General features: G+C 37.6%; 1 protein-coding gene across 5 annotated transcripts in view; it reads right to left on the bottom strand.

The window, feature by feature from the left end:
- The window catches only part of HTT (huntingtin), a 93160-nt gene that overhangs the window by 7269 nt on the left and 61899 nt on the right, over positions 1 to 23992 (bottom strand). For 4 of the 5 annotated variants that reach the window (XM_068404283.1, XM_068404284.1, XM_068404285.1 and 1 more), the window contains 22 exons: positions 23548 to 23727; positions 21896 to 22072; positions 21584 to 21660; positions 20205 to 20343; positions 18636 to 18758; positions 17545 to 17758; positions 17200 to 17345; positions 16563 to 16740; positions 16182 to 16277; positions 15134 to 15321; positions 13778 to 13904; positions 10975 to 11075; positions 9672 to 9826; positions 9147 to 9286; positions 8896 to 8978; positions 7129 to 7259; positions 6817 to 6946; positions 5896 to 6051; positions 3085 to 3275; positions 1783 to 1897; positions 1342 to 1555; positions 1092 to 1197 (listed from right to left, as the gene is read on the bottom strand). In XM_068404283.1, coding sequence (XP_068260384.1) covers positions 1092 to 1197; positions 1342 to 1555; positions 1783 to 1897; positions 3085 to 3275; positions 5896 to 6051; positions 6817 to 6946; positions 7129 to 7259; positions 8896 to 8978; positions 9147 to 9286; positions 9672 to 9826; positions 10975 to 11075; positions 13778 to 13904; positions 15134 to 15321; positions 16182 to 16277; positions 16563 to 16740; positions 17200 to 17345; positions 17545 to 17758; positions 18636 to 18758; positions 20205 to 20343; positions 21584 to 21660; positions 21896 to 22072; positions 23548 to 23727 — 3167 coding nt within the window. The remainder of the gene's footprint in view (positions 1 to 1091; positions 1198 to 1341; positions 1556 to 1782; positions 1898 to 3084; positions 3276 to 5895; positions 6052 to 6816; positions 6947 to 7128; positions 7260 to 8895; positions 8979 to 9146; positions 9287 to 9671; positions 9827 to 10974; positions 11076 to 13777; positions 13905 to 15133; positions 15322 to 16181; positions 16278 to 16562; positions 16741 to 17199; positions 17346 to 17544; positions 17759 to 18635; positions 18759 to 20204; positions 20344 to 21583; positions 21661 to 21895; positions 22073 to 23547; positions 23728 to 23992) is intronic. The other variant, XM_068404287.1, reaches the window with a different exon arrangement.

The following is a 23992-nucleotide window of genomic DNA, read 5'->3' as shown; positions in this document are numbered from 1 at the left end:
GCATCAGAGACAAGATTTAATAATAGGAATGCTGAAAAAACTAAACAAGAACAAAAAAGGACAGGGAGATCACTACTATTAGTTATCAGAGAAAAGAACATTCATAAGCAGAACACTCATTTCCATTCATAACATCTTTGCATATTTTTTTATTCAAGACCAGGATGACCAATATATCAAACGGGAAAAGCAAGTTGCGCTGCAGCACTGTAAAGAGGGGAAAAGCTACTCCAACTTAAAGACAATTTTACTTAAATAACACTGATTAGAAAATCTTCCTAATAGAGGCTGCATCTGTTGATGTGTCAAGATCAAGTCAGCATCGCGTGATTATTCCCTGCAAAAGTTATTTTCTGCTTGTAGTATTCATGTTTGTTTTGCTAGCTCTTAGGAGTGATATTTTCAAAAGCGCTCAAGCACTGCTCTAGTTCTGTTCTCACTGAGTGCAGAAGTGAAACCCTCATCCAGTTTTATGGAAAAACCACTGAACACTTTAAAAAATGTAAACCATTATCCCACAAACTACTATGCAAAGTCTAACATGCTATGCTCACTTAAGACAGCTTGAGATTGTCAGATCAAAACAGGGATTTTGAAACATTTTGATTAAATGAGTTCCATGTGAATACAGAAGTTTTACTGTACCCTTCCACTGCAATTACTTAACAGACTTGGAAGAAGCAACACTTAGGTGGGGGAAGGGGAAAAAAGTTTTGAACTTTAGGGTGGTTTGAAAGATTATTTCCTGTAAACTGGATTTATATCCTTTATTATGCAGAAGACATCCTGAAAAGCACTTAAGAGTTTGACCTGAAGGGAGCTGGAAATACATTTATAAAGTATTATGGTTTGTGCAACACACAGTATCAGTTAGGACATGTCTGTTTTCCATTTACTTTCCTGTGCATTTGTGCTGCCTTCAGCAATTCCATCAGTGTTACTGTGTATACTAGAAGTATCAATTTTAAGCAATAGTAAGCAGAGAAACATAACTAATTAAATATTAGATCTGTCTAATAGAGTAGTGACCACACAGTGCCAAACAGAATCATTTCCCTCCTGATGCCCCATTACACGTTTTATCCTCTTACCTATCAAAAAGGACAGATACTCGTTCCATAGCTACGATCACGGATTCACTGTCGGGAGCAGCAGGATTTGTATCTGTGGTACGACTGGGGCTGATTTTTTCCTTTCCTAAGCCAAAATAATTTGTTACAAGTTTACTGTAAATGCTAAAATAAGACCTTTTTATCCTTGGTAACAAAAATAAATGAAGAAAATTAGCACTGTTAGTAAGCTAGTCTCTCAGCACATCAAAGGTATTAAAAAAGTAAATACCTGTGTACATGCAGGTCAGCATTAATCCAAGTGCTGCCATTGCTCTGTGGGGGCTCTGTACATTCACTCTGTCAACACTCAGTTTAACTAGCGATTCACTATCCAGCCTAGAAAGTTGCTCTGAAAGAAGGAGGCGTTCTAATCCTCTCAGTACACAGTGATAAATAATGGATGGCGTTGATTCATCACTTCCAGACACCATGACTCCACACATCTGAAATAAAGAAAAAAGCCAACTACCTGTTTTTGAGGTGTTTTTAGGTCATCTTCTAGCACCATATCACTGCAGCTAGTATGGGACTGTATCAGGTATTAAGAAAACCTGATGAAACCAAACCCAAAAGCACACCTACACCACAATAATCAAGTTAAGCGTTAAAGATAGCTATGTGGTGATCCCAGGTTACACGACCACCGGTGACTGGAGGCATCACAACATACCTGTATAATTCCTGCAGAGAATTCAGGCCCTACATCAAGTGGGTAGTTCTCGATCAAATAGAAAGCAGCTGCACACATTACCAAGATGTGCTGTTGGTTATGGATATTCACACAACTGTAAATAAGCAAAAACACTAGTGGTGGTCACTTACATCAAAGCTGTCTAGGTTACAAATAGAGACAATATAAACAATCCTTAGAAACACTAAGTATTTTTTCACATGAAATTTATGCAATTTTTAAAATCACACAAAGTATCACCAAGAAGCAATAAGAGAGCGCTGTGTCGTGGTTTAACCCCAGCCAGCAGCTAAGCACCACACAGCCGCTTGCTCATTCCCCTCACAGTGGGATGGGGAGAGAATCAGGAGAGTAAAAGTGAAAAAAACTCATGAGTCGAGATAAAGACAGTTCAACAGGTAAAGCAAAAGCCGTGCATGGAAGCGAAGCAAAGCAAAACAAGGAATTCATTCACCACTTCCCATTGGCAGGGAGGTGTTCAGCCATCCCCAGGAAAGCAGGGCTCCATCCCACGTAAAGGTTACTTGGGGAAGACAACTGCCATCACTCCAAATATTTCCCCCTTCCTCCTCCTTCCCCCAGTTTTATATGCTGAGCATGACATCATATGGTGTGGAATATCCCTTTGGTCAGCTGGGGTCAGCTGTCCCAGCTGTGTGTCCCCTCCCAACTTCTTGTGCACCCCCAGCCTACGCACTGGTGGGGTGGGATGAGAAGCAGAAAAGGCCTTGACTGCGTAAGCACTGCTCAGCCGTAACGAGAACATCCCTGTGCTATCAACACCGTTTCCAGCACAAATCCAAAACACAGCTCCATACCAGCTACTATGAAGAAAAGTAACTCTATCCCAGCCAAAACCAGCACACACTGGTTATCATGGAAATCCAGTGCAATGCAAGAAATTTTTCAGCAATATAAGCTATCATTGCCTGACTTGTTCAGGAGAAATAAACTTCATTACTGATCCTGCAAGTCTTATTCAAAGAGTATGCCTTTTGACAGAAAAATAAGGTTTAGGGAAAACAATTTACTAAAAAGACAAAAGTCTGAGCTATCAAACAGTTTTCTCATCCTCAAATACCCTTTCGCTTCTGTACGTCAAGCCTAAATTCAGCTGATAAGCTTCATTTGCAAGATTTCAATGAAAATGCCAAAACCTGCTTGATATAACAGCCTGCTCCAAAATGTACTGACAACAGCAAACCATAAAGACCCCTTCTGTTCACAAATAAGCACGCAACAGTTCAGGGGGGGCAGAGGGGAAAGGGGGAAGAGTCTTACTGTGCTACTCCTCTCAAATTGGAGAGCAGATACTCGCTGATAATTGGAATGAGTTGCTTCGCCGTCTCATCAAGCAAGTCACACTCAAGGATATAAAGAATTCCATGCAGAGCTCCAATCCGACTTGGCATATGGGTACTTCTTAGGGTTGATTCCAGCAGTCGACTTACTGGTTCAGCCACAGCTTTATCCTAATACATCCAACGAGAGTATTCATTAGAAGTCAACACTGGTTCAAGACTGGTGACACCTTTCATTTGGAAATACTTGGAACAAATTAAAGAGCAGAAAATATGGCATGAACCAGAGCCTGGCTTAAAACTACTTTGAATCAAATGTCACAAGATTAATATAATCAGATAAGAGATGACTTGCAGTTTAACCAGTAAACTGATGCTACTTTGTTTCACCTGTATAAAGTTATCTCATGATTTAAAGCCAAAAAAACAAGGTAAGCATTAGTTCAGTAAATAATATGTGCTGTTAAGAATCCTCTACATATAGGACATGGATGGCTGGAATTTTCTGGCCTTCCAGCTAACCACAAAGGATACTTCTGTTTGAAACTGACTGGTAGATGCCTATAGTCTACATCCAAAAGAATACTCCACCATCCACTCAACTCAGTACAGCATTCCATTTATTTGTTCTCCAAGACCACTGGCACTCAGACCTACACATCTTTCTCTCCACCTCTCCCATGATCTGGACAAAGGGATCAAGTGCACCCTCAGTAAGTTCACAGATGACAAGTTGGGTGGGAATGTTGATCTGCTTGAGGGTAGAAAGGCTCTGCAGAGGGATCTGGACAGGCTGGATCGATGGGCTGAGGCCAACTGTATGAGTTCAACAAAGCCAAGTACCAGGTCCTGCACCTGAGTCAACAACCTCAGGCAATGCTGCAGGCTTGGGGAACAGTGGCTGGAAAGCTGCCTGGAGGAAAAGGACCTAGGGGTGTTGGTCAATGGTCAGCTGAATATGAGCCAGCAGTGTGCCCAGGTGGCCAGAAGGCCAACAGCATCCTGGCTTGTATCAGAAATAGTATGGCCAGCAGGACTAGGGAAGTGATTGTCCCCCTGTACTCAGCACTGGTGAGGCCGCAACTCGAATACTGTGTTCAGTTTTGGGCCCCTCACTACAAGGAAGACATTGAGGTGCTGAAGCAAGTCCAAAAAAGGGCAACAAAGCTGGTGAAGGGTCTAGAGCACAAGTCTTATGAGGAGAGGCTGAAGGAACTGGGGTGGTTTAGTCTGGAGAACAGGAGGCTCAGGAGAGACCTTATTGCTGTATACAAGTACCTGAAAGGAGATTGTAGCGAGGCGGGTGTTGGTCTCTTCTGCCAAGTAACAAGCAGTAGAACAATAGGAAATGACCTCAAGTTGCACCAGGGGAGGTTTAGATTGGATATCAGGAAAAATTTCTTCACTGAGAGGGTTATCAAAGATTGGAATAGGCTGTCCAGGGAAGTGGTGGAGTCAGTATTTAAAAGACGTGTAGACGTGGTGCTTAGGGACCTTGTTCAGTGGTGGACTTGGCAGTGTTATGTTAAGGGTTGGACTCGATGATCTTATGGGTCTTTTCCAACCTAAATGATTCTATGATTCTATGTCTAGTCTTCAAACATCAAGCTGGTATCAGATACTTCACTCCCTGTTATCGAAGTACAAAAATGTACTGGAATATGCAAAATCCATTCTAAACTGTTAGATTTGAGAAATTTTTTTTTCTTACAGACTAATTTAAGTATTTAGTAGAATTATTTGTTTTACCTTGTCCCTGTATTCATGAAGTATCTAAGATACAGGCCAGTTTTACAGTGTGTGCTCTCTAGTTGCTCTTTTAAAGCAGATTTTCTACATAACTGAGCACAGGACAACGCGCAGCTCTTGATGGAATCAACCCTTTTCTCCCCTCTCCCTAACCTGTTATATTCAGCTATTTGCTTGTGAGAAGGTGTTGGTTCACTGAGTGGGAAATTACAGCCTAGTCAGAACAATCTGATCTCTAAAACTGCTTCTGCATGTTTGGCGTCACTTTCACAGCCTTCCCTTGCACAGCTGCCACTACAACAGCTATTGGAAGCCCTACCCCAAAAGTCTTTCAAAATTCTTGTTATCACTGTTACCTATATAGTTTTATATTAGTCTCAGAGTTTCTAGAAATGCTAACGTCTTCCTAAAGAATCTGTAATTTTTTTCCTAAATAACCCCACTCTGAAACGTCCATTGGAAAATACTACCGCTTGCTGGTCTACAGATTTAAAGACAGCAACACATTTCATTACATAACTTGCATTAATAATGTTCTTTCCCTAAATACAGAACGATGCAGTGGAGGAAAGCGAAGAGTGAGAGAAAGAAAAGGGATACCTATCATGCTATCATTCACCACATGCACTGTCCCAGCCTCTCATGAGATTACAGCCATTCACCTGTAACACAAATCTAGCAATAGCTGTTCCACAGCCCACATTTCTGGCCTGAAATGTAACAAACGAGTCCACAGCAAAGGTAACACTCAACTGAATAAGGTAAATCAAAAAGCACATTAAATTAAGCTCAAATCGCAAAAAAAACCCCAAACCAAACAACCTTTCTGTTTGAATATGGGGCTATTGGAGATGATGTTTGCAACCTCTGAAAGCCCAGAATACATATCCTGTTTCTTCTTATAGCCATACAGATCAGCTAAGTGATTTTCTTAAGAGACAAACCACTCTTACCAAGTATATCAGATTTTGCAGCAGAAGCTAAGGATGAGTTAAGCCAGACATTCATGAATTTGCAATAAACTTCCATGAGAATTTCTTACCATTCCAAGGACAGCAGCAGCTTTACAAGTGGCTGGTATCAAATACTGTACAAGAATTTCATCTTCTGATGGATGCACCTTTCGCAGTTCTGTCAACGTTGTATACATCATCTCAAACTGATTCCTTTCTGTAAATAAGTCTGATACTGCCAGAAGCTGTACACAAATTAAAATTGAATATGAAAAAGCCTATTAGCATACAGCCAAAAATTGACTCTCCCTTCTGTTATAACTGTCAGCAGAAGATTCCTTGATCAATCTATTAAATGCGTAAACATTAACAAGTGTCTGGAATAACCACTGTTAACTTGTCCAGAATTAATCCCACCATTCATCTCAGATAATTGTTATCTCCAAATGGTCTTTTTTTTTTCAAAAGATTTACAAAACCAAACCCACTACAGTAATAATTTTGGAAAATGAATGAACATTGCCACTTACAATGTACTAAAACACCCCACAACACACAATACATATTCTCTTGCAAGGATAGTTTCATTTTAAGTCTTTCACAGTAGTGAATAATGGTTAATCAACACATATTCCACACCTGGGTTCTTTATGTTTGGTTCTACACTACAATAGTAGTGTATCCTCTAATACACTGTTGTTCCATCTTCGTTTTCTTACAAAGAGATAAGACAAGCAAAATCCTGAAACCTACTTTTAGCAAGTAATCAAGTAAAATACTGACTATCATTAAGTGACAATAAAGTGTTTGTAATGCAGCACCAGAATATGCAATCCAGATGCTTATATAGTTTAAAATAGTATAATGTTATAGTTGCTCAAGTTATATTTCTGCACTATCAAGAAAAATCAGTGTTTCCCAGGTATTAAAAGATGCTTTACAAACACTGCTTAGCTCTGAACATTCGGTAACATATATTCAATTGACTGTGAATAATAATTTAGACTTACTGATCGCACCACTTCGCTAATCAAAATGACTGGTGTTCTCTTGCTAGGGTTTGATGGCAATATCCACTGACTATACAGTTCAAGCAAGAACTGAGAACAAGAATGTATATCTACACCAGCTCGGTGTTTCCTGCAAGGCACAATAAGCAAGTGTTAAAATGGCTATTCTTAAGCCCTGCTAAAAACTTAAATAACTGTATTATTTCAAATCAACAGCGTCCAATTTATAAAGCCAGCTTACTGAACTCAGCATGAAGAGAAAAAAAGCTTATTGACAAGTTAAAGGAGAGACAAGAAAAAAAAAAAAGATACCTGGTGTTAATAGGAGAGGTTGGTGGTGAGGAAGGAGCAGGTATGTCATTCTCATCTTCTTCATCCTCACCCCACTCTTCTTCTCTCAATGGGGTGATATTATTTCCTAACCATATGGAGTGTATAGAGACCTTGCAACATGAAAAATAAAAAAAAAAAATAAAAAAAAAAAAGAAAAATAGACCAGAAGCACAACATTTAACACCCTTGTAGTCAGATTAGAAAATCTTAGAGGTCCAATACATTTTTCATTTAAATGACAGGCAACAAACACACAGCCTCAAATAACATTTACATGAACTTCACATCACTTCTATTTTTTTTTTTTTTTTAACCTTTTTCAATATTTTAGTTTGACTCACTTTAAACTGTATGGCACAGCAAAAACAGCAGCACCATGTGCTTAGTACAGCAATACAGGTGATGCTGGAAGTAGCATCTGGCTATAACCTGTAAAAGCAGGCACTAACAACGTGCATGCATCATCCCAAAGTCAACATATCAAGATTTAAAAGCTAAAGCAAAGTAGAAATATTTACAGTTCCTATTAAGCAGGAAGAGAACTGTAACGACTGCAGTTCAATAGAAAACACATTCCTAACTTTTCTCAAACCATAATTCAGCATATCTGATTGCAATATAACCTTTCTTCTGAAACCAGACAAGTCTAAGATTTCAAGTCCTTTGACTCAGGCTAGATAAACAATTATCTACAAAGAAGAAAACTTCTTAGTTCCTTAAGTTTTCTTTATAAAATTAAAGTTTCAGAATGCTAAGACCTGCTGATGGAATTTCATAAATGATCTGTCTGAAGAGTCCGAAACAAAATCAGCACTTCCTGTCTTTCAATACAGATTTTTTACAGTAACTTTTTGCTCTGAAGTTACTTATCTCACATAGCTCAAGACTTCTTTCTTAAGACAAAAATTCACCCTTACATAGAATTCTTTTTCATGTTAAGCAAAAATATACACACATTTATTTATTTTTCAAGCTGGATGTCTAAAGCCTAGTATTGCTGTAGAATTAATAGTTTGTGTAAAAAATGCGTAGGGTCTGTAAACCTGCAAATACTGAATGTTCAAGCCATTCAGAATCTCAAGAGAATATACACGCCTAGAGACAGACAAATTGTTTAGTCTTTCCTACGCAAAAGATTCCTCAAGAAAAATAATGTCATCTGAGTTTAGTATTTAAGTTTTTTCACTAATACATACTATTCAAATAGTGAAACAAATATTACATTTAAAACTTATATGTAAGTTCATGTAAAGACTAATTTTTCAAGGAGATAAATAACTGGATAAGGACTATTTTTTATTCACTGTATGTAGTGCTAATTTTCCAACTAACATCATCCAGTGAAACTTATGTGCCTATACTGGGTTTAATTTAATTTAAAATTAAAACAACATTGCTTATTTTACGTCCAGTGATTTTTCATTTCTTAAGGACTACTGCAAGCATGCAATAGCAAATTAAAATCCAGTAGTTAAAGTGGAAGCTAACACTACAAGGGCTCTTTAACACACAAGGCTGAAAAGTACAACTCAATAGCTAGCTCACAGGTAGATCTCACACACACAAGCAAAAATGCCATGAGAGGTGGGACAGCTGGCTCAGAGGAGTCACCCAGTTATGATCTACCCCCGCATCAGTCAGAGCTTTTAGTTAACATTTGATGTTAAGCAATGCCTCTTAACTGAATTTTCACAAACTGGAAGAAATGGAGTAAGAGTCAAGTTCAAACTTAAGGTTTTAACAAACCTGTCCCAGTTTATAATCCATATCTCCTATTTCTCGTTCAGTATTGATCTGCAGCAGGAGTTTTTCATGGCTGATAAGAGCACCTATAACAAAACATAAGACAAGTGTTTAAAATATGCGTAACAAAGTAGATGTGAAAATGGCTTCATTTCCTGCAAACTGGATTTCAAATAAATTCCTAAAAGTGTCTTTTCTACTTTTCATATGTAAAAGAAATTCACTCTCCCTTCCCCCTGCACACACGCACTTACCTGTAGTAGCAGGAGAAAGTGATGGAACAGGGTCCCAAGCCTGGTATAAGTGATGAGTAGCAATATTATCTCTCTTCGATACCATTGCTTGGATTTCCTGTTCAACAATTCCCCTGATAACACTTAGCTTCCTCCCAAACCTGAAAGCCCAACAGAAATCAATTTAAGCAGATTTTCCTTTTAACATTTTTGTGCACGTCTGACTGGCTTACTCTACAGTGTTATGTGTCTATGCTTATTTTAATTATCAGGGATACTAAAACCGAGAAATGTTGAGGAATACATTCTGCACACTGTTTACTAGATTTTAATAAGCTATTGTCTTTTTCAGATACTGTCTTTTAACCAAGCAGGTTCATGCTGCTAAGTCCATGTACCTTCTATGTAAACAGATCCATCTGTATACACTCCTCCTTACAAAATACAGTCTATACATATTTTTGATACTGTTAAGATTAAGCAATTGTAATAACGTATTAATCACAAGTATAAATTTTATGCATTTTAGAAAAAGTATAAAAATACCTTGTGTCCAGAGCTTTTAAAGCTTTGTTGCGAGGCTGCTGTTCCAAACAGCTAACTGCTGGATTGCCTGCAACAGGTATTGTCATTGCACTCAGCACCAAGGAAGTTATGGCTTGTACTGCAAGAACATTGATTTGGGTCCTCTCTGTATCTTCCTGTAAAATTAACTTACTGTAATTTAAATTGTAAAAAGAAGAAAAAAAAAAAAAAAAAAGGAATCCTGAAAGGCCTCAATATCAGTTTGTCACCTTCCACTAAATTGCCCAGAAATCTGTCTGACATAAGCAATGCACAGAAAGCACTGTGACTGTAGCAGCAACAACATCCTTCCATCTCATCAGCAATTCTGCATGCATCCTCTCTTATCCCAACAGCATTAAATGATGCTCTACTCCTTTTTGGAGTCTGACATCTAGGAAGCAAAGGAAACAAACCCCTTTGTCTGCTACCCAGGATCCACTATTTGTAGGCATCTACCCTCTGAATTCTTCCAAATGCTTTAGGCTCTGCACATACCATCAGGACCATTCGCAATTTGGGAGTGAACATTACATAAATCTAGGAAAAAAAAAACCTTTCAGGTGAAAGAGCTAGACCATAGGAAACTCAGTTCACTAGTAGGTTAAGACATCTGAAGAGGGAAAGTCTCTTTCACGATAGCTAAGTTCACTCCCATCTTTGCTTTTGGTACAGATAAATTTCTTCGGCTTTGATCCCCAAATGCCCCCCACTGAATTCTGAACACCCACCTGAGGCATGCAAGTTAAAAGCCCAATATACAGTCTACAACTGGGAGCGAGACACATGGGCATGCATCTCCAGGTCAATTCATTTCTAGTCAGGAGTCTTAAAAAAAAGTCTTACCAAAGAAACTCCCCTTGAAGTTTGATTATTAAATAGCACAGATAATTGCAGTAATATATACTAGTTATAGTTAACTAGCATACTTCCTAAAGGCACAGTTCTCACATATTGTTTCTTTCGAAGTTTTTGGAGTTCCTATTGTGCCTAAAGCCAAACATCTAATCAAGCAAACTTTGAACTGTGTGCACGTTGAGTGACATACTAATACAATGTTGAAACAGCTTCACTAAATTTTTTCCATACTATTTAGATGCTTGCAGAAGCTGTAAACGAGAAGATGATGTGTGTGAACTCACATGGATATGAAGATGAGGCAATATAAAATGGAAATAATTTCTTAGTTTTAGTCACTACTTTTCTGCTTTATAGGTTTATTAATAGAAACATTTTTCTTAGTTTAATTAAAATTTAATTTAAAAAATTCCGTGAATGACATTACCTCTTGTTGATTCTCCTCTTGGTCCATTACAATCGGCTGAGTTACAAGCACACCAAGCAAAGTAGCCCAAGTCTCTTCAAACTGAGTACGGCTGATCCATCCTATGGAAACACTCAGACATAGCCATTTATGTCTTAATACAAACTTAAGCATTGAACAGCATTAAAAAATGGTACATTGTTTCCATAGATTTAATTTCATACCATTTCCTATTTGATTCAGCATTTTTTGTAATCACTACAGCTTACATTTAAGTGTTCTATTTTAGAAAGTGCTTAACCCTATTAAAAGGGTTCTGAACATTAGTATTTAAATGGCCTTGTTCAGGTTGCTTCTTATATACATTTAAATATTTTGATTGTGCAACTTTGGAAGCATTGAGATCTATCAGGTTTTCACAACACAGAAAATCATCCCGAAAACTGGCCAATTCTCACAGGAAAGTTGTGCAGAATCCCATAATGATCCAAGAAAACTTCATGCCCTAAAAGCAAAATGACTGAAGTGCCTAAAAATAGGCCACTAAAATTCAATCACTTCTCTTAAGTTTTTCCAAACAGATTTTTATCTATAAAAGACTGCTGAGGATTCCTGAATAATACCTTGCAATTTATACTAACGATATCTGAAGAATCAAAAATGAGAATGTCATCTTAGGCATTATAGCGATCAAACAGAAATCAGTGCTACACCACAAGTCAGTCAAATACTAACCTGTACATTAGAAGGGGAAAAAAACCAAGAAAACAAAAAAACAAAGAACTTCTGTAAGCAAATGGAAAATTTGATACGTTACCCTTGACAGTCTCATCTGTTGACAAAGACTTGAACTCTTAAGCCTCACTGCTCTCGTTCAGTAAACCCTGACATATCCAAAAGCTTTAAAGTGACAGCATCTCATTTAAAATATTGAGTGTACCACTAAATTCTATTTATATGCTCTGCATGACTAAAGAAAAGGGGGGAAGCAAAATATTCTCATACTGTCAAGCATATGCTCCAGAAAACAAGTGGCTGTTCTGTAGAGCACACTGAAATCACCTCCCTGAGTTGGAATAGTTTTTGGCTTTATTTCTATAATTTATAATTTTTTCTCTGCATTGAGCAAAACACGAAGAATTACAGAATCACAGAGTCAATCAGGTTGGAAGAGACCTCAGGGATCATCGAGTCCAACTATTGCCCTGACACCACCGTATCAACTAGACCATGGCACTAAGTGCCATGTCCAGTCTTTTCTTAAACACTTCCAGAGATGGTGACTCCACCACCTCCCTGGGCAGCCCGTTCCAATGTCTAATAACCCTTTCTGAAAAGAAATTCTTCCTAATGTCCAACCTGAACCTCCCCTGGCGAAGCTTAAGGCTATGTCCTCTTGTCCTACCACTAGTTGCCTGGGAGAAGAGGCCAACTCCCACCTCACTACAACCTCCCTTCAGGTAGCTGTAGACTGCAATAAGGTCACCTCGGAGCCTCCTCTTCTCCAAGCTAAACAACCACAGCTCCCTCAGCCATTCCTCGTAGGTCAGACCCTCCAGACCCTTCAGCAGCTTGGTCGCCCTCCTCTGGACTCGCTCCAACACCTCAACATCTTTCTTGAAGTGTGGGGCCCAGAACTGGACACAGTATTCAAGGTGTGGCCTCACCGGTGTCGAGTACAGAGGGACGATCACTTCCCTAGACCGGCTGGCTACACTATTCCTAATAGAGGCCAGGATGCCATTGGCCTTCTTGGCCACCCGGGCACACTGCTGGCTCATGTTTAGCCGGCTGTCGATCAGCACCTCCAGGTCTCTTTCCACCAGGCTGCTTTCTAACCACTCTTCCCCCAGCCTGCAGAGCTGCATGGGGTTGTTGTGGCCGAAGTGTAAGACCCGGCACTTGTTCTCGTTGCACCTCATGCCGTTGGTCTCGGCCCATCTATCTAACCTGTCCAGATCCCTCTGAAGGGCCTTCCTACCCTCCAGCAGATCGACACTCCCACCCAGCTTGGTGTCATCTGCAAATTTACTGAGGGTGCACTCAATCCCTATGTCTAGATCATCTATAAAGATATTGAACAGCACCGGCCCCAGAACTGAGCCCTGGGGAACACCGCTAGTGACCGGCCGCCAGTTGGACTTTGCCCCATTCACCACCACTCTCTGGGCTCGGCCATCCAGCCAGTTTTTAACCCATTTAAGAGTCCCCCATCCAAGCCCCGGGCAGCCAGTTTGTCTAGGAGGATGCTGTGGGAGACAGTGTCAAATGCCTTACTGAAGTCTAGATAGACTACATCCACAGCCCTGCCCTCATCTACTAAGCGGGTCACTTTGTCATAGAAGGAGACCAGGTTGGTCGAGCAGGACCTGCCTTTCATGAATCCATGTTGGCTGGCCCCGATGTCCCGATTGTCCTGCATGTGCTGTCTAATGGCACTCAGGATGATCTGCTCCATCATCTTGCCTGGCACCAAGGACAGGCCTATAGTTCCCTGGATCATCCTTCCAGCCCTTCTTGTAGATGGGTATTATATTTGCTAATTTCCAGTCAGCTGGAACTTCTCCAGTTAACAGGACTGCCCGTAGATAATAGAGAGTGGTTTGGCAAGTTCATTTGCCAGTTCCTTCATTACTCTGGGGTGAATCCCATCCGGGCCCAAAGCCTTGCAACACAATTACTAACCTGCTCTGAAATATTATTTCTCTTCTACATAAGCAAGAAAAGTAAACAAATGGTACCAGATGCAGTTACCCAGTAACTGCACAACACAGGTCAATACCCAATAAGAGCCAACTATATTAATTTTTAATTTTGTACATACCAAGTGTATTAATGCGGTAAATGAACTCCTTAAATATTTCTTTTTCTTGAAGAAATTCTACTGGGATTTCAGGAAAAACTGTGCTGAAATCACCTGTAGGCTTTGGTGACCAGCCTAATTTCCAGACCTGAAGAAATATAAAGAAAGACTACTTATTCAGAACAGAAATACTATTAACATGACAGCTATAAATACATATGCACCATTCAAAAGCAATAAGACACCAGTAAATAAAGTAATTCTCCAAATACAAAAAACCTCGAGAAAGATTAAATATCTAACACAACTAATACACATTTTACACTGTATTTCTAATTTTGGGGTGGGTTTTTTTGCATATTTCTCACTATGAATTAATTATGCAGTCCTACTGTCCAAGTTTGGACATGAAAGCAAGTTCCTGTCATATATTTCAGTTTAGAATTTAACTGCCAGGTGACTCCTAGATTGTGGAGAAATGATGCTGAAAGGTAATTCAGGGAAAACAGTTCACATACTATTGATGGCTGAAAAAGCACAAAGATACACCCAAGAGTGGGCAAAAAGCTTTCAATCCAAAAACTTAGTTTCTTTTGACATCCCCTCAAAAACAGAGTGCTAAGAAACAGAGAGAGGGCCTTGAATATACCAGGAAACTCCCTTTTACTCTACCTAATAACTGTCTAGAAAAGTTTCTGATAATGGCTTTGAAGTTTATCAAAACTAAGTCATTTCACAGTACTAATAATACACGGAGGTAATCACGTGATGCTCTTAAATCCACGTTACAGCACCCAAAAAAGAAAAGACTGAAGTATCTTGTCCAAAGGATTCAAGATAAGATAGGAAAGAACTGTAATACACAATCCAAAAGCATCTGCATGGTATACCATGGTATGGTACCACACACAAATATCTACTACTTCAGACACCTCAGCTCCATTGCATCATTGTGGTACTTAGCATGACAAAAAAATGAATTTGTCAATTCAGGTGTCATAAAGAAGGTAGCAGTGGAGATTCTACACTCTTTCCAAGCAATCCTACTGAGCAGGAAGAAATCCTAGCCCTAACTAAGCACCCAAGTCACTGCTTGCTTTTCCTTTCTTTAACTACTACCTGGACATTCTTTCACATAAGAATGTAAGAAGTGATTACACTCCTTTCTAATAAAATCTCTGATTCCAAAGTGAACTCTTATTTGACATCTTTACAAAGTTCTGCTACTCAGTGTTTAAAAAGACAAACTGGCTGATCAAACTAGCTAAAGGCTGAAAGTCCTACTGACATAAAACTTAAGATGCAGCATCATATTTGGTTTTCAGAAAGTTGTTCAATAGCACTTAAAGTCCAGAAAACAAAGCATAATGAACATACCAAGGGAGGTACTCTTGTGTAACTGTTCACTAGAGGCAGCCTGGCTAAACTGATGATGATGTTCTTGAGGACAGGAGTAAGAAATGCTGGAATACTGCTGTTTCTTTTGTGCCCCAGTGCCAAGACACTCTGTAAGCATTCCACCATCTCAGCTATCATTTCACAAGCTGCAGTAATGTGTTTAGTTTCTTTGTTGGGAGAAAAGAAATTCAGTTTTATGAATCTATGCAAAAGACATATAATTTAAAAAGACACAGAAAACCAAAAACTGCTTCATGAACGAGTATGTTGACTAAAAAGGAGAAAACCACAATAAGAATGTAGATAAAGAAATATTCTACAATATTTTAGCTAGTTGAAGAATACTACCATCACCCTCCCTGCAATGGCTTGCATTGTTTGCCAGTCTCGGTGCTGGAAATTACCAGTACCTGAGATCTGTCAGCAGAGCAGCTCACATGCTAAGCCCAGCAAGAAAAGGTCACAATGAATAGAGCATTTGCTACAATTCAAAATGACCAAACTCATCTGTTTTATAATACGACAGTCTCATAGCTGGCTTTATGCTAAATCTGACAAGCAGGTAATTGCTGTAGATACAAGTGGTATCTTACTGTACCAGCAGAGCTGGATATGGAAAATGCTGTCCACACTCATGGACTACACTTGACCTTCACCTCAACATACTGCTCCCATACTGTAGAAGGGCAGCTAATGAATCTGCCACTCTTCAGAAGAAATATTAACAATTCTACTTCTCCCACATGAAATTTAAAAATCCCACACCACTTTAAAAAGGTCAGTCTGCAGCGTGCTACACAGCTACCAGAATCCCCCAAAAGAGCAATCTGCATTAACATTTAACTTACAAGAAAAAACAACTATATCTGTTAAAAATATGTCAACCTATATTTAATAAACATTTATCAAATACAAATAAGGTCTCAGATGAACTCTCGTTGTTAAAAAAAACAGTAATGGAAAGGGTATCTACAAATATTTCTTCAGTGAAAGTTTAAGGCAAACATGGAATTCACCGTTTACTTACTCTGTGTGTTTGAATCAACTTCACCCTCACTTAAGCCTTTTGAAGTATTCTTCTTTCTTTCAGGACTAAGAAGTTGATTACCAGGTTCAACTGCAACTGAATTAGACAAAAATATTTAAAAGATACAGTCATTACATATTTCATATTCAATTTTTCTCCTCAAAACCACATAGTAGTCAAATATTTACATCTCCAAGGCATCTGCCAAGTCAAAAGTAAACACAAGATTTTAAATGAGAAATTAAAATAGTAAAAATAAATTTGTCAAATAAGTAATTAAAAAGGACGCAGAGGAAATACTGCAGACACCTAGCATTTGATCAGTGATGACTGACAATTTATTAGAGAAAATTTTCTCTCAGCTATTCAAATTGGACTCACCTGCTTCTATGATAAATCTGATGCAATTAATTAAGGAGCAAGCATATGTCACATTAACTGCAGAAGCCAGCAAGTTCCAGAGACTAGGCTGCTGTAATGTCAGACAGCAACAATCCAGAGCAGCTTGAAGATCTATACTTAATGGAATCTGGTCATGCATTAAACGCCATGATAGTGCCTGTGCAAAAATAAAAATTTCCCATTAATAGCAAATTCTCACAACAGAAGAATTTATAACCAAAGGTGGGTTTTTTTTTTAACTCAGCAATATGTAAAGTTTTATTAGCAAGTTGTACTGATTTTTTTTCCTGAGAGTACAGAATTTATTTTAAGTACAAGAAAATTATGAGCATTATATACTGTCTATTCAGTGTCCCAAAAATCAGTGAAGGGCTCTTCTCTCAAATGCCACAAATCATTCCATCATTCAATGAACTTCTCCTTATAAAAAGCTGCCCTTGTCCCATAAGCCCATCTGATGTACTAGCACAGGTCAAATAAAACAACTACTGAAGAAATTTCTACAGTTAAGAAAATTGCCCAGATCAAAAGTTACTCGATGGTGATCAGTTTTAAGTCAAAGTTGTTCCCTCTCCCAACATTTCGCCACATCTTTAATTATGCTGTAATTTCTTACCTCTACTGACATAACTACGAATTTCAGGATATCATCCTCTTTGTCAGGAGGAACACGGAGACCAGCTGGTAGTTTTGAGAGTAACAACAAATACTGAGCCAGTGCACGACAAAGTGTCATCATAGACTGATACATCATCCCATCTCCTATAAAATAAGACTGGATGAAATCTATCAGTTTGAATTTTTTCCCCTCAATAAACGCTTTTCAGAATCATTTCATAAGCACTTTCATGCCAGGTATCTTGATTTTTTTTAAAATAGTAAGCTCATGTATTCACAAGACATCTGTAAAGTACCTTTGCAGAGGAGAAAATAAACTTAAAAAGACCATTATTTCTATTACCAAAGATATCGCTTAGTTTTTTCCAGTAGGCTGATGGCTCAGTTGGCAACAGTGGTTGAAAAACCTGGTGGTTGGCAGGAAGGTTTTGTACAGTGGTAGACACATGATCCAGAGTTACCCTCCGAGGTGTTTCAAAGAAGCTACTCTTCTGGTCTCTTGAGATTTCATTCATGCCAAGGCTTAAACAAGGTGCTAACAAGCTTAGGTTGAATTCCTGAAATCAAATAGTAAATAAAAAGTAAAGAAATTGCTTTTAAAGAGAAGCTAAGTATCTAAGGGTACTATTCTGGCATATTAATATGGTGGTAGATTAACAGTTTATTAACTAACTTGTTATGACCTCTGCTTTATTATGGTGTAACAATACCATAATTAAGACCATATTTGTTCCACATTTAAATTCCAAACACTACTGTAACGGGAAAGAAAAATCAATAGGCTTATTCCAAATTTTCAGAACAATACTTACATAAAGCTCAAGAATGACCTATATATAAAGAATCTTTAAATAATAAGCTTTCAAACAAATAAGTCAAACAAAAATCTTTTTAAAAACAGTTTTCCACTATTATTTCTTCATACCGGCAGCAAACATAATGTAGACAATTTGAACAAAATACATTCTTAGAAAACAAAGTACTTAGAAACAATAGATACAAGTTGTCCTTTATGCCAGATTTACTATCTGTGGCCTGTTAGTGGCATATTACCTAGCACAGATATTAAAAAGGTTACGGAAACATCTGGCCTTGTAAGAGACTGTATGGCAAAATGAGAAGATCATGTAAAATGGTAAAACTGGATTTTTGTGATTGCAATACATAAACTAATCTTCACTTCCACTCTATACATCCAATCTGTACTAGTAGAAAACTAGTATCAATCAGCAGCATTACTAGACACAGAAATGAAACATATTTACTATTTTAGTTTCCAAAATGAAGTGAAATTCAAGAAGTGAACTACCAGTATTATATTAATTTGAAGTGTTTACATTTAAGACTCCAATCTAATAATGCTATCAGTAAGAACATTAGAAATAATTTATTACATCCTCTCCAGCTGACCCTTCCATCTGACAAAGTAGTTACCTTGCTGGTCATGAAGGTGTTCAGGTCAGGCTGAGGAATCTTATTTACCAGCTCTGCACCTTCTAGCAGTGCTGAGTCAGACTTGATGCAACACTGCGACTTCACTAGTGACACATACCAGTCCTTTAATAATTAAAAAAATAAATTTATTACATATTTGTTTTCAGAAAAATAATACAGTTCATGGGCATAGAGGAAGAATTGCTCATTGGCATTGAATTGTAGTCCATTTAAGAGAGCACTAGTCCACATTAATGTCAGAAAAACTCAAAGAAAAAAGCAAGGTAAAACAGAGAACTGGTGAATGGACCATCTGAAAACAGACCAATGGATGTTCACTGGCAAGCTGTCTATTTCCATACAGAAAATGAGGAAAAAAAAGCTTAACATTTAGCACAGGTGTATGTATTAGGATCCTAAAGCTGAGAAGAATATCTAGAAAAAACCCTGGAATACTCAGTAGTCACACAAACATCACATTAATAGCAAAAAACCCAATATTATAACCACATAAGAAAAGCCTTCAGATTCAAATAAATCAGCAGTTGAAGATAACATCTATCTATTAACGCTCACTGAAATAAATGAAGACCATCACACAACACTGCAATTTTATTTCTTAAATTACTAGTGATGAGCCTACAGGAATTAGTTAATAATATAACTAATTTAACTAAGGAATATAAAGATTTATCCCTTTTCTGTGTTTTCTCTCTCATAACTGGACATCCTAAATTAGCTGATATTAATTAGAATTCAACCAAGCCTGTCAGGGTTCAGGAAGCATCTGGACGATGCTCTTAGTCAATACAGTTTAGTTTTAGGCAGACCTGCAAGGAGCAGGGAGTTGGACTCGATGATCCTTATGGGTCCCTTCCAACTTGATTCTGTGAGCAATGTAGGTGTTGTGGAGGAAGAATACAAAAACTAGTTCCTTTGTGCAGGATTTACAGAGGAAATGGATTCCTTGACTAATCAGTCTCCTCCAAACCGTCAGCTAATCAAATAATTTTTGTCATCTCAGTTACGCACGTTTCATATTACAGCGTATCAGTGTAGAACACAAAGGAATGAAAAAAAGTAATCTGTGCCATGGGACAAACTAGAAAGAAAGGAAGACACAGGCCCCAAAAGGCTTGCTCTTAGATACGTATATTTCAAAGCGGGGTGGGAAGCTAAATACATGAAAGACAGAAACACTTCAGTAGTCAGGTTTATTCTCTGAAAGTAATTTAAAGCTGAGAAGTGGCAACTGAGAAGGAATGCTTCATTTCCAAGAGACAACCAAGAGTTTTCAGGAAATTAATAACTTATCACTGCAGTAAACACATCAAGAAAACAAGAGTATATATGTCTCTAGCGAACATTATATAAATCTTTCCATTAAAGTTATGCAAAGAAACAAAACTTGATAGTTTTTCACAGCACCATCAACATAACAAACATGTACAATTCTGAGGACATCAACTGTAAAACACAGTAAAAATCAGCTGTATTCAAATATTTTGTAATGAGCAAAAGCTTATTTAGAGCCAAGCCACTTTCAGTGACTCCTAAACATAATCTTACCTTGTCTAGAATTACATTCTCTAAAGCTGGTTGGTCTTCTCCATCCAGTGGGTGTGAGGTAACCAGAGGTGAAGGACTAGTTGTGTCTGGTGCTACCATAAGACGAAATCTATCCAAGAGTGAGTAAAGTCTTTGGTGTCTGAAAACAGAAGAACACATTAGCAGAGAGCTAACTTACTCAGTATTGTAAATCATTTAAAAATAGAAAGACATACAGTGAGCCAATTCTAATCCTGGGAGAACAAAGCAGTAGGGTCTTAAGTTTGTTGTTGGATATATGCAGTCACACAATGCAAAACTGCAAATTTCACCAGCTATCAGTAGCCAAAACAAATGAAATCAGAACCAGTAACAATAAAGATTTAAATTTAGGTTTTAAAATTTGTACATGCTTAAGCATAAAATGCAAGCTGTTCAGTTTTCTTTACGTAGTAAATCTTTTTAATGAGTAAGAAGAATCAAAGTTAGTGTACAGATTATTTGATTGCAGGCAAATAGGTTTAAACAGATACCAAACAAGAATCCACTAAAACTGAACTTTTTTTAAAAAAAATATTAAGAATTCCAGTTTGTGGATGTCAGTGTCAGGGGTTTGGTTTGGTTTTGGTTTTGTTTTTTTTTGGTTTGGGGTTTTTTTTATTCCATTACTGCTAGCAAGAACTTGCATAAAGTCATTTGGATATTTTGGAGTTTTTTAAAAATTGAAATGTAACATGACCTATGAAGGCACATTACTATCAATCTACTGCGATCTTGGGCTTTAGATTCTTTCCCCCTACTTCTTTCTTATTTCAGTCAATAGATATTAACCTCAAACAGCAATGACATCAAGAGGAGTAAATTAGGCTCTTTCCAACATTAAATAAAGCTTTTTCAAAAATTGAGTCATTTTCTCATTTTTATATTAGCCATTTGCTTATGAACAGCTGGCAGAGTAAACAGTTAAAACTTTAAACACAGCTGTCTGGGGAAAAAAAGCAAAGGAAAAACAAGCCCGCCCAGCTTGGGGTCACAAAATTCTGCAAAAGTTTGAGGAAAATATAGTTGTTTTCAGTAATGTAGTTTTTGTCAAGGAATTAATTTATGGTTGCTGTCTCTCAAAAGTTAAATAGTGAGTGGGATGTGGGAGAGAGAATTTGACACCTTCGAGCCTTTAGTTTGCTTTAATTCTTAAGTATATTGCAAATTCAACTCATCCAACACAACCATCCTGGTGCCAGAATATGTCTGCATCTCATAAGAGAGGCTTTACTCCTGTTTTACCTCCAACAAGAACCTACTATTTTATCTTTAAGAAAAACATATGAAAACAGAGTTAACACAATTAGTACTAAAACATTACTTAGTTTTGCATTTTAACATATATTGGTATTATTTACCGTGTTGCTAATCCACTGTTTTGAAGGCATTCCTGAATTCTATCCAGTTCTTCAACTGGTAACTGAGTAATGCTGTTCTATAGGAAAGAGTCAGAATAATTTTATAAGACAAAAATGAGTAAAATACCCATAAGTACTTTGAACAGATTAGGAAAATTATAGGCAGATAAAGTGAAACATAAACATTCACGTATCTGGATATTAAGTAAAAAAATTCCTTTCCAATGAAATAACATCATCATATTTTGATGTACTTGATTACATTGCTAGCACTACCCAAACTTATTTACAAATGGATATATTTATCTTTACCTGTAAAGTTGCAGCCAAAAGCATTTCTACCCGACGGCAAGCTAGTGTGTCCACCATGCGAGCAAGCACACGGAATGGAGTACACAAAAGCTTATCAACATATAATGTTAAGACAGCCCCAGACTGGCTGAGATGTATTCCCTCTAAGCACTGTAAAGTCTTCTTCAGAGTTGTGGGCTAGATATTGAAACAAAACAAAACAGACAAAAAAAGTGCAATCAATTAGAATACAAAGATCTTAACAGCTAAAGGGAAAGGCATTTAGAAAAAACTACAGCAGACAACTAGCTGATCAATACAATCATCTATATATGAACAGGTCTGAATTACTGGCTTATTTAATTAATATGAACATTAAGTTGTTCAATGTTTAACTATAAAAGCTTATTCTTACAAAGAGTAAGCAAAAAGTAGGGAGCAAAACATTTAGGGGAAAAAAGCTAGAGAGACATAGGTGGAATTACAGAAAGCTTTGAAAACAGTGAGCAGCTTGAACCCTTGCTGCAAGAAGGTAGAAACATGAGAATAGTCAAGACAAGAGACAATAGAGAAATCCAGATAAGCATTACGGATTTTTTTGAGTACATGTTTAATCACAGAAACAGCAATAGCTACTCAGGATGAAAAGGGAGTGCAAGGAATTTTTTTTAAATTTTTTTATTTTTTTAAAAATATGAGCACCAATTCAGCACCAATAATTTAAAGGGTGAAACACAAAGACAAACTAGTTTGACTTGTGGAACCAATCTTGTTTAAGAGCAGACTGTAAATATCAGCTATTTTAATTTTACTGACTTTTCTGATAATCACCGATCATTTCAAAGAACGACGACATATTCCATTCAAACATATTTAGTTCATTCTACCGATTCTCAGACACTAAAGCCCTGATTCATCTCACCTAACTTTAAGGTTTTTATTCACATGCCTAAAGCACTAATGCAGTTGCACTAGATTTGCACAGAGACAAGGGGAAGAGACAGGAAATGTTACCAGGCTACTCGGGGTGTGGTAGCATCTCCCCCCATTAGCTCCAGAGGAAGCCCAGGAGATGACGTCTCCCACCTAGTGAGCTGCCACGATTAAGAGGGATGCATACAACCTTACATCCCTATAAAACATCATCCATTCCTTTTAATTTGGCAACTAAAATAATCAACAGAAATCATACACTGAATTTATGAAGCAGTATTTCCCTCACCAAGAGGCTCCAACTTGTGGAGCAGACCGATGGGGAAGGCATGAGATTGCAAATCATTTTCATGTTGTTAGGGCCTATGAAGATGGACTGGTTCCTATTCCTGCCTCTGTAGTTAGTAGTTCTGCTATTTATGCTACCAAGGTACTGGAATCAAAGACGAAAATTACAGCCTTAATTTACCCTTCAGATATTTATTATGCAGGGGTAATACCTAGGAAGGAAGAAAAGCAGCTTAACCAACTCTACTTGAATTGACAGATTTGATGGACTGGAACACATCTGATACTGAAGTGGCTAAGATAAGGTTCGTTGTTTGCATTTTTAAAGAAGTGACTTTAAAAATAAAATGAAAAGTAACCCAGAAATGTCAGAATTTGCGTACTTATCGTTAAACTTAGGCTGAAATATAAGCCACTTTATTCTTTAAAAAAAGTCAAAAAGTTAAACTTACAGCTGCAAGATTCTCACACCGTGATTGAATGGCCTGGATGAAGAGACCACTGGCTGCTGAATTCCTGTGAACAGCACTAATAAAGTCTTGTACCGGGGGCTCATGGGACAGATTAATCAAGTCTTGAACATGATTCACAATAAGCCAGGTCAAGTGTTCTGAATCATGTAGGTTTTGACACTAAAGGGGAAAAAAAAAATTAAAATCTGATTGCAGTAGTACCCATGTTACGTGTTTAATTACTAAAAACTATCTGACACAACATGAAGTTTTTCATATATAATTCTGGTAGCTATTTTAAAATAATGGCATAGTGTCTACACTTTAGTATCACCATCATTATTCTTACATGACAAATTTTCCAAACGCTTTTGATCTTCTTGCAAATTAAGATATATATAATGAATTTGTAAATTATTTTTTTTAAAACACTAAAAATCCAGGT

This window comes from Nyctibius grandis, chromosome 6 (assembly GCF_013368605.1).
Source record: "Nyctibius grandis isolate bNycGra1 chromosome 6, bNycGra1.pri, whole genome shotgun sequence".
NCBI classification, from domain to species: domain Eukaryota; kingdom Metazoa; phylum Chordata; class Aves; order Nyctibiiformes; family Nyctibiidae; genus Nyctibius; species Nyctibius grandis.
This window is presented reverse-complemented; position numbering and strand designations above follow the sequence as displayed.